Below are 17552 nucleotides of genomic sequence, written 5' to 3'. Positions count from 1 at the left end.
GCATTGTAAAATACATTTTTGTTGAAAAACAGCAACCTTATTTGGTATAAAGCCTCACGTAACATGAGTGAGTAACATTTTCACTGTATAAACAATGCATGTCCTTTTTTGCCTAACAACCTATGCACCATGAGAAATTTAATTTCATTGACCATAAGGCATCTCTGTCATCACTATAATAGCTTGCCTCTGGCTGGCTGTGAACTGGGAAGAACTTATACTATCCATGTTGAGTCACTGCTTGTGTATGGCAGGTCCCACTGGCTACACCGAGGGACTGCTTGGCCAGAGAGCCTTGTAGGTGGGCTTATCTTGTTAAAGAGAGTATAAATAAACTTGAGATGTTAACATATCTTATGCACACATTACTGTTCTCATGTATGCAAGGGCAACACTGACAACAATGATAATTCCTTCAGGGAACTGTAAAGCAAATAATGGACATCCTATGGACGTTTCTGAGTTAGCACATTTTTGGGGCTGAAAAAAGGATGGATTCTGTTCACTGGATCCTTGCTGCAGTAAGGATCCCGACTTTATCGTGATTCATGTCGTTTGTGGATTTCCAAAACACAAAAAGGTGAAGACCCCCTCAAACCTGTTTTGCCTCCCCACGTAATACAAAATAAGGAAGCGTCGTCAATAAAACATTGGCATTGTAAAATAGTGTATAGAGATATAACTGCAAGCTTTAACACTTTCAAACGGTATATTGTGTGATCAGATTGATCGAAAATTTCACCGTAAAAAACGGAACGAATGCAAATAAACCCACACTGGCCTGAATACAGGCCGGCGGGGTCAAAATGTGAGTACAGAATTTTCGCATTTAAAACATTATTAACTTTATTGTTGTATTTAGTCACATTGTAGCCCTTATTTATTGAAGGGGTGTGTGTTTGTACTCACCCCAGTCTCTGCAGTTTACAGTGTGGGTCCTCCAGTCCAGCAGAGAGCGCTCTCACTCCTGAATCCTGCAGCTCGTTGTCTCTGAGCTCCAGATCTCTCAGCTCTGAGTGAGGTGAATGCAGGACTGAGGCCAGAACATCACAGCAGCCCTCTGTGAGATTACACCAACCCAGCCTGTGGAGAGACCACACACACACACGCACACACAAGCATGCACACACAACATACATACACGCACGCACGCACGCACGCACACACACACATACACATACACACACAAGCGTGCACACACAACACACATACACGCACACACAGGCATACACACACGCACACACAAACACACATGCACCAGACACACAAAATTGAAATACACATCCTGGGATGTACACACAAAAACAGTGAGGGTTTCATCAAGTATTTTGAATAATCCACAAATGACAAAGGTAATTACTCTATTAACAAACAAAAATAACTAAAAAATAAAGAGGCAATTCAACTCAAGGGTGGGAACCTACTGCAAGGATCCCACTACTGAACCCATTCCATACGACGCTCATACCACAAGAAACATTTCTTTTAATCTGCAAACACAAGAAACAGTGCTAGTATGATCATTGTTGAGCAATTCACCTTTACAAACATTTGCACACTTTTAGAAACATTCAATCTTCATCACAAATTGGGATGGCAGGTATGCCATCCCGCCAAGTTACGCCTTGGCGGGGGCATGCCCCATACCTATACAGCACCGAGAGTTTGGCACTTTTCAGGGTTCCCTACAGAAATAACCACAACAGCCACAGACACTCAGCCCTTAAAAACATTCAATTCTGTACATTCTGACCCCATTTCAACAAACAGAACTCATAAACAACTTCACATGTCCACACAATAAAGCCCCAAACTAAGGGGATTTTGCGTTTTCTCCTTCTTCTTCTTCTTCTTCTTCTCATTCTTATTTTTCCTGCCGCCTTTCCCACTAACAACATGTCTCCCCATTGGACATTTCACTGACACCAGCCAAATCTTCACCTACACGACCCAATTAAAAACGCGCATACACACGCAAAATACCCATACCTTTTTACTCTGAAACATTTCCAGTTTAAACAGCTAGTCTGTCTGTGGCCTAGTGGGCAAGGTTACAGTCTTGGAAACACGGCCGCGCGGCCCCCGCGGATAGTTAAGCTTAACTTCCCTTAACTTTTCCCGTTCATTCTCAACGGTAGTTCTTAACACTACGGATGTAATATATTTTCGACCACACGTTGATTTCATGGCGCTGTTCCGTCCCGGATGAAGGAACGACATTTTCGTCTCTACCCTTAACTTTCCCCATTCATTCTCAACGGTATTTCTTAAAGTTGCGGGTGTAACATAGTTTTGGCCACACGCTGTCGTGCCACTGTTCCGTCCTGAATGAATGAATGACAGCGTATAAACAAATAAATTCAAATATTAAATACACGCGAGGCATTTTGCGGTTATTTTGTGGTACCTACGCTTCGGTAAGTCTTAATAATTTTATTACAAACAGGTTCCTGTTTTATATTGATGTCATCGAGGTATTCTGTCATTATTTCAGCTAAAAGATGTAGTAGTTTCATTTTTCCTATTTGACTTCATTATTGGTTTTCACGTCCCGTTTGTTGGCTTGTCCGTACATAATAACACTTTTAAGTGAGAATATTGCAGGTAAATGGGACATGTGTATATGTGCACTTTTGTGTCTCAATACATCAGCTATTATTACCATGGCCCTGCAATCATATTAGGGTTTAGTTTACAATATGTTTCATTTCCCCCTCACTATATTATTGCTGGTATCATCATCATTATTGGTATTGCCCCCTTTACATGTGCCTTGTGTAACACGTCACGGTTTAGACATACATTTTTTAAAATTATTATTACTTATTACAGTATTGTTGTCAAGGCAATAAGTAATGCCATCTCTAATTGTTCATTGTCAGTACTGTCATTCAGCCATCTTAACAAACTTTCCTATCTATATGTTTCTATACTTACCATTATAATAATAATAATTATTATTAGTCAGTTTAACTATTCAATATAGAACAGGACACAGTACAAATATTGCTGCCTCCACCTTCAGACACCTACAGAATTTGTGGAATGCAATTCATATTAACTACCCCTCCCACCCTATCCCCTGGATTGACAGCACACAAAAAAGGGAGATCAGTGGAAAATCATTATAATAACAATAATAATTTTCATGTTGAGAATTTGATAATACTGGGTGATAGAGCTACAATTGAACACACCTGACTAATCAGAAGCACATGTGAAACCATTTGTCCTGAACATTATGGCACCCTGAAAATATGTATGTACATCCCCAATTCTAAAAAAGTCGAGACGGTAAATTAAATGAAAATAAAACAGAGAGCAGTAATTTTTAAATTTGCTTTGACTTGAAAAATATTGCCCAAATTTAATAAGCGTTATTAAAAGAAATGGTGATGTTACACAGTGGTAAACACTCGATTGTCCCAACTTTTTTGGAGCGTGTTGCAGTCAACAGATTTGAAATGAGTGTATATTTTTAAAAAACAATTAAATTCACAAGGTAAAACATCAAATAATGTGCTGTTGTAGTGTTTTAAATATAGTACAGGGTAAATAAAATTTACAATATTTAACATTATCACTCCCTTTTGTTTTTATTAGCATTTTCCATACTGTCTCAGCTTTTTTGGAATTGGGGTTGTATGTATGTATAGAGAGTGCTGTTATTTCTAGAGGGTGAAATCAAAATGTATTAAAATAACCTTTCATAAGAGCTGAGAGCTGATAGCTGCACTTTAACCACATGTGAATTGTTTGATTACAAATCTAAAATTATGAAGTACAGAACCAAGTAAAGAAAATACGGCTTTGTCCCTAACGTTATGGCACTGTATATAAAAATATAATTTCTGCTTCAGAAGTGGCCCATGAAGTACTAGGCAAAAGCAGACCAATGCCAGTACTTCTCTTAACACCCAAGCTCCGAGGAGCTTCGGGAGACCCAGCAGCCGTGGCAGCATGTGACTGCAGGGAGTCCGACTGCATGTGTGCCAGTTGTCACCTTGCAGCCTTGGTAAATCCACCTGCTCCAGTCCCAGCCCCAATCACATTTCATGCTTGTGCATATCAACCCTGCTAATACTGTTATGAACAAACTTGGCTGTTGTTGTGATTATGTGTTTATTAAGAATGGTAATATGTAATGTTGTAATCCTATTTGTACTGTTGCAATAATTGATCTGATGTAACTTTATATGTATTGATTTGGCAGAAAAGATTTCCTGATCCTCTCCATAATAAAATGGAGGTGGAGAACAAATATCATGTTAATATCAAACCTAAAAAGGAAGAAGTGATATTTGAGACACTTCTGTGAAAAACAAATCAATTATAAACAATTATTTATTTGCCCACGGGTGGATTCGAACCATGGATTCCATGTCACGCGTTACACCTATACACGGCTGGCCCCCGCGTGGCCCCCGCGGATAGTTAAGCTTAACTTCCCTTAACTTTTCCCGTTCATTCTCAACGGTAGTTCTTAACACTAGGCGGGCCACAGGCAGATTAGTTGTTTAAACTGGGAATGTTTCAGAGTAAAAAGGTATGGGTATTTTGCGTGTGTATGCGCGTTTTTGATTGGGTCATGTAGGTGAAGATTTGGCTGGTGTCTGTAAAATGTCCAATGGGGAGACATGTTGTTAGTGGGATAGGCGGCAGGAAAAATAAGAATGAGAAGAAGAAAGAGAAGAAGAAGAAGAAAACGCAAAATCCCCTTAGTTTGGGGCTTTATTGTGTGGACATGTGAAGTTGTTTATGAAATCTGTCTGTTGAAATGGGGTCAGAATGTACAGAATTTAATGTTTTCAAGGGCTGAGTGTCTGTGGCTGTTGTGGTTATTTCTGTGGGGAACCCTGAAAAGTGCCAAACTCTCGGTGCTCTATAGGTATGGGGCATTCCCCCGCCAAGGCGTAACTTGGCGGGATGGCATACCTGCCATCCCAATAGAGAGAGAGAGTGCTGAATAGCTATATGTGGTTGAAACAGTTTGCTTGAAAAAGTTATTTAAATACATTTAATTAAAGATGACATTTTTCGTGAAAATAAATGGTGGTCTTTGTATTCGTGGACAAAGCATCTTCAAAGAGGTATAGATTTCATATTATATGACATAAGAGTAATTGTCTGTGTTTGCAAACATATGTGCTCGCACTTCATTTGGTACTCAAATGGTTAAGGAGTAGAAGGCAGGGCTGGAGATGTCTTACCAAGCACCACAAACAAATAAATAGTCATAATTCCTAGAGAGAGAGTAGGTGTGTGTGTGTGTGTGCGTGCGCGTGCGCGTGCGTGTGGTCAGGTTTTTGAGCAACTACTTGAAAGAGGAAACAAGGGTAAGTGTCATGGAAGTGTGACACTTTATAGCCAATAAATAAAACTTAAAGCGATATAAGTATATTATTATATTATCGGCTCCTGTTATTACATTTTTTATGATTTAAAATAAAACCCAGCTAATAATGTAATAACCAGCCAATAATGTAATAACTTATTACATTATATGCAAAAAGTAATTACGTTATTGGTTCAGAAAATGTATTACATTATTGGTCAGTTATTACATTATCGACTTTTATTACATTAGGAACGGAAAAATTATTACGTTATTGGCAGTTATTACATTAACGGTAGTTATTACATTATTGGCTGCTACAACTGCCAAGAGGTGATCTTTCCTGGGCCCCTCCCTGTGCGTAAAGGTGATGAAATGTACGGGCTCCTTTCTTTAAACGTATGGCTCTCAAAATGGTGGACTTCTCAGGGGCTTTGCTTTATAAATAACTGGCCCTCTTACTGGAGACAACCTGGGCTACTGAAGCGAGATGGTTTTCATCCCTGCCCTGATGGCTCCTGCATCCTGTCCACAAATATTAGTCAAGGATTGAATTATGACTGTTATTGACATCAGGGCTCTCTCCCTTTAGCATGTACCCCTAGCTCAACAACTTCCCTGGACAAGTCATTTACCCAAAGACCCCAGGTTATTTTATCTACTGTTTCTAGGCCTCACCACACCTTCAGAAGCATATACAAATCAAGAAGTGTTAGACACAGCAATCTCATTTAACTTATTCTACTCCCAAATTCTGGAGTAGTTAGTTCAGTTAACCTGCCCCCCTCCTTGTAATGCACCCTTGACTTCAACAAAGGAAGGGGATTGGACTGATACACCTTAATATTTAAATTCTTCCCAAAATGGATTTAGTGGACATTTGGGTCTACAATACCAATCCTGATGCTTTTGTTTTCTCTGAAACATGGCTAAACAGTTCTACTGAAGATAATGGTTTTTCTTGGTGTTTGCTAATTACTCTGTTGCCTTGTTACTCTGTAAAGGGTCTTTGTGACAGTTATCTGCAAAAAGCGCTGAACAAATGAAATTGAATTGAAAAAATGTATAGTTTAGGTTATTGTTTTCAAGTGGGTCTCATGTATATTAGCTCTTTGTTCCCCTTATGTCTCCGCTTGGTCTTTATAGCCGCGTTTCCACCGCAGGAACTATACCCCGGAACTAGGAACCTTTTGAGGAACTCAGTGCGTTTCCACCGCAGGAACTAGGGTCTAAATTTAGTTCCTGGGGCTTTATTTTACCCCCCAAAAGGTTCCTACTCTGGGGGTAGTACTTTCCGAAAGTACAGGAACCTTTTGGGTGGAGCTTGCAGCGCTGAACATTTCTGATTGGTCGAGTACTCGCAGCATTTGTGTTGTATTTATTTTCCGCCATTACCCGCCATGTTTGAAAATATGCAGCGGCAAACCAATTTATTTTCATAATAACAAATCAAACTTGTATGTTATGCGGTGCAGTAGCCTAGTTTTGGTTATAGCCTGCCAACGTCTTGGAATTATAACGTGTGCTCTTCTGTTCTTTTCTTGCTTTAGTATTCGTTTTATAAAATGCTAAGCATTCGTGCTGGGACAGCATATTACGTAGGCTACCAAAACATTCAAACGGATTAATTCGGTTGCTGAATATTTTCTTCCGGATTTTCTTTGTTAGCCCGTTGTAGCCTAATTGACTCAAAACGTTTGATACAGTTATGTGAGGTATGCGGTAGTTCTGCGTAATTAACATTGGTGATACAGTACAAGCAAACTGGAAATCACCTTCCGCACTTTTTGTCCGGGTAAAATAACAGGTTAATTCTAGTAATCTTCCCTTTAGCTTTTTCAGACTGCCGTAATTTTACTGCCATTTTTCAATTCCACGAAAAGACCAGGAAGACTATGGACTAATTTATGGTGCATGGTTCGCATCTGGAGGGCACACTTCGCTGCTCGGCTAGCAGTAACTTCAAAGGAAAGCAAACGGTGGCTGTACCACTACTAATTTACATTTTCACGCAAGTCCGAGTTTTCGTTCTATTCTTGTCATTTTGCCATTAGCCTATATGGAATTGACGACGAGAAAGTAATCAAACAGCAAATTGTTTACAACGTGTGCATGTTTTCTGCTGTTGTTGCCAGTTATACATATAAAAGTGAATGCATTCTGTCGCTTCGGATGTCAAGACATGAAAGTGAATATTCGCATAAAAACATAATGAATGTGTTTGAGAGGATATATGAAAATCAATAAATACAAAAGTAACCATATATGGTCATTGTTGGAAACCCGTTGTATATAAGTGGAATAAACCCCTCCGGGCTGTCCCGGTTATTAGAAAATAATGTAGGCTACTTCGGTGGTAGTATGGGGTTACAGAAGAAATCATATGACAGATGGACCGACGACAACGTCGCTTTTTCATACGTCAGTGGGCTAATTTGCCTAATCTTCGCGGTACTTTAGACCCCGGAGGAAACGCAGACAACCATTGGCTGCAGGAACCTTTTAGTTCCTGGTAAAGTAGTTCCTGGGACTGAAAGTTCCGGGTAATTTTGGTGGAAACGCGGCTTATGTGAACTTCCCAGTTCTAAGCCAGCCTTTCATGTTTATAGGTCTCTAGTCTCCTGTGTGTTCTCTAGTGTTTAGCTCTCTTCTCATGTTTATTATTTTTCTCCTGTGTTGCCTCCTGGATAATACTTTGTACCTCTTTGCCTGAGTCTCAAGTAAAGCCTTTTTGATTTTTTTATGCATCCAAGTCTCCTGTCTCTCTCTGCACCAGGGTCCCTCTCCTGAAGCTTGAGACAGAAAACCTTTTCTGAGAGAGGTCTTTGCCTCAGCTGTGTATATTCCAGCCCCACCCTAATCTATTCATACTGAGACCTTATGTAATCTAATGAAGAATATAAAATAACTACTACGATATCACAGGAGTTCAATAAATCAGTAAATCAACAGTAAATCACAACAGTAAAATACAATATTTTTATAATTCAGGTTTAATCACTGAAGATCATGTAAATACAGAAAATTACAGCAACAGGTTCAAATGAAATAAACATGACACAACAAAAAAGGAAATGCAATTCATTATTGTCTACAGTAATGAAATGAAATAAGTACACTGCAGTGATCATTCTGCATTCTCCCAAGCAGCTGCATTTTCCCACAAAGTTTTCCACATTGGAACTGATAAATTGAACAGTTAACTTCAGGAGTTTGCCACTGGCTTCTCTTATACAAAGATGCAAAAGACAGAATTATACTCAGACTTCAACAGCATTTTACCCTGCCATATTTAAACACATATGATCTTAATATGTTATAGTCACGTAAAAAACAGATACCCGTCAAGCAAGTCATTAGCCAGAACCTGCTAATAGATTATATTCTCATAGACAGGGTTTAAGCTGTGCTGAGGGTAATATTGGGTACATCTGAAATTACGGTTGTATAAAGGCTGGGTCAGGTTTTGGTTGTGGTTAGGTATTGGTTAAAGAAGGCTGGGTGTACATGCAAGTGTGAGTGTGTCTGTGTGTGTGTGCGTGTGTCTACGTGTGTGTGCATGTCAGAGAGAAGAATTCACAGCATATGCAAGATAAACTGTAAGAGAGTGGGTTTAAAAGACAGAGTGTGTGTGTATGTGTAAGAGAGTGTGTGAGTATGTGTGTGTTTAGGTGGGTATGAGAGTGTACAGTATGTGTGTGTGTATGTGTGTATGTATGTGCATGTGTGCGAGTGTGTGCGTGTGTGTGTGTGTGTGTGTGTGTGAATGCTTGTGTGTGTGAGTGGAAATGAGTGCATGTGTGTGCGTGTGTGTGTCCTTGTGGGTGCGTATTTGTGTGTGTGTGCGTGTGTGTGCACATGTGGGTGTGTATGCGTGTGTGTGTGAATGCGGGAGCATGTGTGTATTCAGGTGGGTATGAGATTGTACATTATGTGTGTGTGAGTGAGTGTGTGTGTGGTTGCATGTGTGTGTGTGTGTGTTTGCATGTGTGCGTGACTGAGTATGTGTGAGCGGGTGTGTGTGTGTGTGTGAGAGTGTGTGAGTATGTGTGTGTGCAGGTGGGGATGAGAGTGTATGTGTGCCTGTGTGTGTGTGTGAGTACATGGGAGTGACTGTGTGTGTCATTGTTTGTGTGTGGTTGCATATGTGTTTGTGAGTGTGTGTACACATGGGTGTGATTGTGTGTGTGTGCATGTCTGTGTGAGATGAGTGCATGTGTGTGCGGGTAAGTGTGTGTGTGTGTGAGTGTGAATGCGGGAGCATTTGTGTATTCAGGTGGGTATGAGATTGTACATTATGTGTGTGTGAGTGAGTGTGTGTGTGGTTGCATATGTGTGTGTGTGTGTTTGAAGGTGCGTATGTCTGTGTGCATAATCGTGTGTGTGTGTGTGTGCGTGCAGGGGTATTTATGTGCGCAGGTGGATATAAGAGTGTACAGTGTGTGCACGTGTGTGTGTGGATGAATATGTGTGTGGGTGCATATGTGTGCGTAAGTATGTGCGTCCGCGCGTGGGGGGTATGAAAGTGTATGTGTGTGCATGTGTGCATATGTGTGTGTCTGCATGTGTGTGTGGTGCATATGAGAGTGTGTGTGTCTGTGTGTGTGTGAGAGTGCACAAGTATGTGTGTGCAGGAGGGTATGAAAGTGTACGCGTGTGTGTGTGTGTGAGTGTGTGGGTGTGTGTATGGGTACATATGAGTGTATGTGTGTGAGTCTGTGGGTGTGACTGTGTGTGTGTGATTTCATATACATGTGTGTGTAACAGTGTGGGTTTGTGCGTGAGAGTAAGTGTGTGTGTGTGTGTGTGTGTGCAGGTGGGTATGAGAGTGTGTGTATGTGTGTGCATTTTTGTGTGAGAGTATATACGTGTGTGTGTGACTGTGTGGGTATGAGATTGTATGTGTGTGTGTGTGTATGGGTGCATATGAGAGGGTGTGTGTGTGAGTGTGTGTGTGTGTGTGAGAGTGCACAAGTATTTGTGTGTGCCGGAAGATATGAAAGTGTACGTGAGTGTGCGGGTGTGTGAATGGGTACATATGAGTGTATGTGTGTGAGTATGTGGATGTGACTGTGTGTGTGTTTGCGTGTGGGTCAATATGCATGTGTGTGTGAGTGTGTGTGCATGTGTGCAGTTGTGTATGCATGCAAACCTGTGTGTCAGTGTGTGTGTGATTTCATATACGTGTGTGTGTAACAGTGTGAGTTTGTGTGTGAGAGTAAGTGTGTGTATGTGTGTGTGCAGGTGGATATGAGAGTGTGTGTATGTGTGTGCATTTTTGTATCTCTGCAGTTTACAGTGTGAGTCCTCCAGTCCAGCAGAGAGCGTTCTCACTCCTGAATCCTGCAGCTCGTTGTCTCTGAGCTCCAGATCTCTCAGCTCTGAGTGAGGAGAACGCAGGACTGAGGCCAGAACATCACAGCAGCCCTCTGTGAGTTTACACCAACCCAGCCTGTGGAGAGACCACACACACACAAACACATGTGCACGCACGCACGCACACACACACACACACACGCACGCAACACACACATACAAACACATGTGCATGCACACACACACAAACACAAAACTGAAATGCACTGGTGATTGTGACACTGTGCACCTTGGCAGTTGATATATAAAGAATTCTCTATTTGTATATGCATTCCTATGATGTACATATAAAAACAGAGAGCAGTTGTGCATATTAAAGGCATACTATGCAGGATTTTTATTTCAAAATATTAAAAAATAACTATGCTACGGCATATCTATGATGCACTGGCAATGTCAGACTTTACACACTTAGACAAATTTGTCCACCTTTCACCTGAATTTGTTATTTGTCATAAAATGTGTTCGGGACATTTCTGGGCATAGCGCTCTTTTCTGTGTGGGGAGGGGTAGGCATGGCTACAGAGCCTGTGGTTTGGGATCAGATTCCAACAAAGTGTTGCTAGTTTGATGCAATGACAGATGCTAAGAAGCCTAGATACAGCGAAGCAAAAACACAGGGCTCGTAAACTAGAGTCAACATAGGAATTACTTTTCTTCAGTGGCGTCACCTGAAATTCGCCAAGGGGATGAAAAGCGATGCGGAATTGGCTGTTATCTGTTGGACCTGTAAGTAAATGTTACTTTTAGCTGCTTACCTTATACAGCTGCTCGAGGCTAGGTCGCTTTTGCATCAAATTCTATTCTACTATCAAGATGTTTTCACCCCTATGGGAACTGCTGTTACTGTCTATAGTTGCAACTTAGAGAGTTTGGTAATTCAGTTGCATTTATTTCTATCAGGGGAACTAAATTTGATACAGCATGTGTGCTCTCTAGCTAACGTTATGTGTAGCCAACTTCACTAACAAAGCTACCAAAGCTGCTAACAACTTTGAAAAGGCTATGGATAACTTCATGAAAAAGTCATTCACTTTACAAGAATATTAGCTAGCTATGATAGACCTATGGCCTGATAATGTTACTTATTCTACACGTGATTCCGTGTTTACATCCCAATTCTAACTAATTGTCCAGGGGGATATTTCATGAAGCAGGATTACGGAATTAGCTGAATAACTGTGTGGAGTAAAACCCAGAACATCTCTTTTTCAGTCCATGTTCCAGATTTGGGAGGGTTCTGAGTTTTACTCAGTGCAGTTACCCAGCTAACTCAGTAATCCTGCTTCATGAAACGGGCCTAGAACAGCTAAATATCAAATGAGGAAAAACCTAAAATAGCTGCACTTGTGCTCCAGAGTAGCTTCCATATGATGTTCCCATGCACAAAAGTGTGCACTCCGTGTAAAGATAGTTGTAACACTGCATAATTACAGTTACCATCTATATGGAATCATTCCTGTTGCTAAAAATGCCATTTTCAGTATCTCTGACCACCTCACTTCTTCACTTGACATTTAGCTTGTAGTGCTCGAGGGTTTGTCCTCAAAAGATGTGGGAGTGGGGTTTACAAACACAGAGTCTACAAGAGCTGTAAAATCTTAAATGGTATACCTTCAAGTTAATAAACTATTCTGACTAATCCACAAAACACTAAGGTAAAGACATCACTTTATTAACCAACAAAAAAAAAATAATAATAATAATAAGGAGGCAAGTCAGACCATGTCAAAGTGTTACTCACTTCCAGTTTAAGCACCACAGGATGAAAGGAAACCAGCTAAAAATACACAACCAAGGAACTACCACCAAAATAAAAAGAGAAAAAAGCTTCTCCTCCAAGGCTTTGAAACCAACCGCATCACAAACAACTTTTTCCTGTGGCCATCTTAAATACCTTACCCAACATGGCTTGAGGATGTTTGCCCTGATTGGGTGATGCCGAGTCATGTTGTAGGAGAGAAGGGAAGGGGGGTCAGACTCATTTATGACAAGGACTGGCCTACCTAAAGATTTCATTCAAACTTAAAGTAATGGGAAATGTTAGGCATGCAGCCATGCAGGGTCTCTGACCCCCGATATGGAGTCCTGTCTCTTCTGGTTTTTCTCTTCTTAGACAACCTCTGCAGGAGGTAAGACCCATAGATTGTCTGCCTAGATTAGGGTATCAGCGGATTTTAAATTGCTCCAATCACATCTGCTTTGATGCTTGTGACAAGGAGGCCAGGCCACATTCTTAGAAACAATAAACAATCTGTGAATAGGATGCATTCAATGCATTCAACATCTTAATGTATCAGCACGTATTATCATTAGGGATTATGCATTTAAAGGAGGTATTATCACCATCTTAGGCTCATACGACGCGGATCAATAATAACGTTACATCAATTAAATAAATGGAGATGATGTACATGTTTCAGTTTCACCAAAAACGATAGTTTGATACATATGGTCAAGTGACTTTAAATGGCTGCTGCTAGAAAACGGAGCTCTTTACGACAGAAAACTTTTCCGTCTCTGGTGGCACAGGCGAGCATTTGCTGCACAGACACCATCTCCTATACCCTACTCTCCTCTGGGCAACAATCTTCATCATTTTGATTTATTAGATGAGGGCTGTCCTCGGTGCTTTCCTCCTGAGTAATGTCCAGCTCTGGCTCGAATTGAGAAGGCTGAAGAGAAGACATTTTCAATGCCGCTCAATGGACAAGAGCAAAGGACAGAAACCCATGCAACCATGTGACGTCACTACCCAGAGTGCATTGCGATGGTAATAACAATGGCGACCTACGATTTGAAGGACTTAAAAAACATTTTAAATAACTAAAATCTTTCATGTGGTTTTCATGACATACTTATATAATTGAAGGCATTTACACCATATTATGGCCAACAAAGCTTAAAAGGCAAATGTATGGCCAGGTTGTTGATGCTTATCTTCAACAACTGAGGAATTAACTTCTCTTATGGGAGAGAAAACCAAGCAGACAATCTCATCAAAGGTTAAACATGCAAAGCACTTCTCTGTAATTGTCGATTCTACACCAGATTTATCCCTTGTGGACCAGGGGACTTTTATTTTTCATTTTGTTAGTGAGGAGGGAAGAGTAGTGGACGGTTTTACTGGCTTAGAGCCGATTCACAGCCATACGGGATCCAGACTAGCTGACTGTGTTATGAATATGATAGAAGGCTTGGGGTTTGATCTAGCCAACAGCTGTGGACTAAGCTATGATAAAGTAACATGTAGAACTGGCTTCAGGCTCATCTGAAAAAACTTTATATATTAATACTCTGAAATCACAGTGTAACACAAGGTGGTCTTGTCTATGTGAACCTTACACTGAAATTAAACAAGCATTGGAACAGATTGCCTCTGACCCTCAACCGAAGCAAGAGACTTGGTGCGAGGTCACTGTGTTGTGTCTCAAACTTGAAAAGATAAAACAGAGCATTAATGACCATACTCTGGGACACAGTGCTAACAAGACAGCATTAATGACCATACTCTGGGATATAGTGCTAACGAGACAGCATTACTGACCACACTCTGGGACACAGTGCTACAGAGAGAGCATTAATGACCATACTCTGGGACACAGTGCTACAGAGAGAGCATTAATGACCATACTCTGGGACACAGTGCTAACAAGACAGCATTAATGACCATACTCTGGGATACAGTGCTAACGAGACAGCATTAATGACCATACTCTGGGACACAGAGCTACAGAGAGAGCATTAATGACCATACTCTGGGACACAGTGCTAACGAGAGAGCATTCATGACCATACTCTGGGACACAGTGCTACAGAGAGAGCATTAATGACCATACTCTGGGACACAGTGCTACAGAGAGAGCATTAATGACCATACTCTGGGACACAGTGCTACAGAGAGAGCATTAATGACAATTGACATAGGGTGGTATATCCAGCTTCTAAAAGCTTAGGGCTCCACCTAGTGGAAAACCTGAGTATACTACAAATATACAGTATCATGATAAGGTTCACTAACTGGAAATAGGTAGGCTATGAACATCTAAATGCAATCACTAAATACATTAAAACAGTGTATGTATCATAAAACATCAAATTGTATTGAATTACCTTACTTTGTGTGAACCTTTAAAGATATTAAGATTTAGGTTATGTGTACCCCCCACCATGTTATTTTTTGAATGGTATGTCCCAGAAGTTTCATTATGGTGTGAAATCATAGTTGGGATGTAGGTGGTTTTTATTAAAAGTGATTAATCTAGCTCCACTAATATTTTCAGAATTGAGCCAAATATAAAAACTGTTGGTTATTTCCCCGATCTCCCCAACACAAATGCCTATAATGGCAAGAAATAGTCAGAGTACGTTCAGTCAGATTTAAGGGCAACTATCAACTAGCAATTATCAAGAAAGGTTTGCCTAGATGTATGAGTGCATCTTTACTGCTGTATGGAGCACAGCTCAGGTTTGGGCCACAGACCGTCTTTCTGGTGAATCAGATAAATAGGAACTGCACACTCTCTCTCTGTGCCTGCCTGCACCAACCTCCTACACTCCCCCTCTGGGCTTGATTGCTATGCCTGAATGTGAAAGCCACTCCCCCCTCATTGTAGGGAACATACCTCTACTTCTTATACACAGCACCAAACTGTAGAAGATATACATCTATATCTTCACACATGGCACCAGAATGTAGAAATCAGTCTCATAAAATTACTTAAGCAATAATTTCAGAATTTCAACAAATTATTAAAATTACAATATTTATGGCAAATTAATCAGAATTACAATACCATTTTAATAATACTTCCTATCAATAAGTATTAGGAATGTGTTTGATACGTGAAAGGTGTTTTATTCTTTGAACAGAATGGCTTAATCAATGTTCAAGTGATAACACAGACAGCAGAAGTAAATAAAAGGGGTTTATTATTTGCAAGGGAAGCAAAGGTAAGCAATAATGCCATATATACAGAAGGGAATAGGAATGTGTGTAGTGGAGATGGTCGGAGGGTGGGAGTGCATGTATGCATGTGCACACACACGCTGGCACACGTGGGGAAGAAAAGAACAAAGGAGTGTTACGTCCTTCTATTTTGTATTAGCACTGCTTCCTTTTTCCTTTTGGTTTTGCGTGCTGCCGTGCCTCTTTGTGTGTCCCCTTTAAGTGGAGATGACGTCACGGCCCTGCTGGAGCGAGACACGTGGTTTCCAGGGAAATCCTGCTGTCTACGTGAAACGGTGAGGACATCGCTAGGCAACGTCACTGGGGAGACACATGTTTACAGATTCTGGCTACCGTCGCCGAGGAGAAGCTTTTAGGAGATGCCGGACTATATATAGCTGTTGCCATCTGAATGCCATCAGTTCCCTTTACGACATTGTTAATTACAGCTTTGGTAATGCATTACTTTGTTTGACCGCCTAGTTGTTAATTAACTATTATAATTAATTATTATTATTACTAATCGTAATTAATTTGGGAACTCCGAGGAGAAGACCTCCCCTGTCATCTTCGAGGGTCTGGAACTGCTAGCTGGCTGCCCGGTGAGACCTCGCAGCCTACTACTGTCTTCTAAAGGACTTTAGTTATAGATAGAGATAACTAATCATTAAATGTGTACATATTAATAAATATACATTTAATCATTTCTATAATACTGCTTCACTGGTACTCCTTTCGGGTTGTGGTTGTTGATTAAGTGGCTTAGTGTTACGCCTGATATTGTACGCCTGGTTATCGCAACGCAGGTATATTTCATTCCGTAACAGGAGTGTATGAACGGAGGTAATCATGAACAGGGCCTTAGCACACTCACACGCAGTATGCCATGGACTGCGATAAATAACGCGCATAGGCAAATTAATCAAATGTCAATAATGGGATACGATGTTGGATTTACATTTGTTAGTATTAAAGACGCACCACATGCATAGATCTGTCTCGTGATAAGAAGAGAGGTTAGTCATTAATGAGCACAAAGTCAGATGGCCTCTCGTATGCGTAGCTAATACTGACAGCCTAAATGCATCAGTTTGCTTTCAGCTCATTAACAAAGGAAATGCGTACAATCACACTCAGCCAGCAGCCATACCACAATGCACCCTGCTCCTGCCGAATGGCTGAAGCTAAGTAAGTGTGGGCTTGGTTAGTACTTGGATGGGAGACCACATGGGCATACTGAGTTGCTGCTGGAAGTGGTGATGGTGGGCCAGCAGGGGGCACTCTCCCCTCTGGTCAAATAAACCCCAATGCCCCAGTGCAGATGCCGTCTTTCGGATGAGACGTTAAACCAAGGTCCTGACTCACTGTGGTCATTAAAGATCCCAAGACACTTGTCATAAAGAGTAGGGGGTTCCCCGGTGTTCTGGCTGAATTCCAAATCTGGCTCTCTTCAACTTGCCACCTAATCATCCCCTGATTGAATTGGCAAAAAAAAAAAAAAAGTTCTCTCCCTCTCCACCATGCTAATGTGTGGCGAGCGTTCTGGCGCAAAATGGCAGCCGTGCATCACCCAGGTGGGTGCTAAACATTGGTGGTTGGTGAGGTGAGTTCCCACTCAATCACTCTGAGTGTTCAGAAAAGTGCTATATAAATGCAATGATTCATTCAGTCACTGGCATCTTGCACCTTTGTCCAGGTATGGGTAACTTTGGCAGGAGTTAACAAAGAGATCTCTGGTCTGGTCTGAAGAGATCTCTGGTCACTCGGAACAAGCTGCGTTTGTTTTAGCAGCCGCTGACTTTAATGTTGGGTCTCATTGGTGACGCCGTGCTGTAAGTGACGGTGGTAGGAGAGGTGAGGTAGGGGATGGGTGAGAGCCGAAAGTGAGCCAAA

General features: G+C 41.1%; 1 protein-coding gene across 1 annotated transcript in view; it reads right to left on the bottom strand.

Annotated features, from left to right (window-relative positions):
* Window positions 1-17552, bottom strand: part of LOC135240591 (uncharacterized) — a 33376-nt gene that overhangs the window by 8421 nt on the left and 7403 nt on the right. Inside the window, exon 2 of the mRNA XM_064310230.1 lies at window positions 910-1083. Within this exon, the coding sequence (XP_064166300.1) occupies window positions 910-1083 (174 nt within the window). The remainder of the gene's footprint in view (window positions 1-909; window positions 1084-17552) is intronic.

This window comes from Anguilla rostrata, chromosome 15 (genome assembly GCF_018555375.3).
Source record: "Anguilla rostrata isolate EN2019 chromosome 15, ASM1855537v3, whole genome shotgun sequence".
Taxonomy (NCBI): Eukaryota; Metazoa; Chordata; class Actinopteri; order Anguilliformes; family Anguillidae; genus Anguilla; species Anguilla rostrata.
Note: the sequence above shows the minus strand (reverse complement) of the source record. Positions and strands in the feature narration are given on the sequence as shown.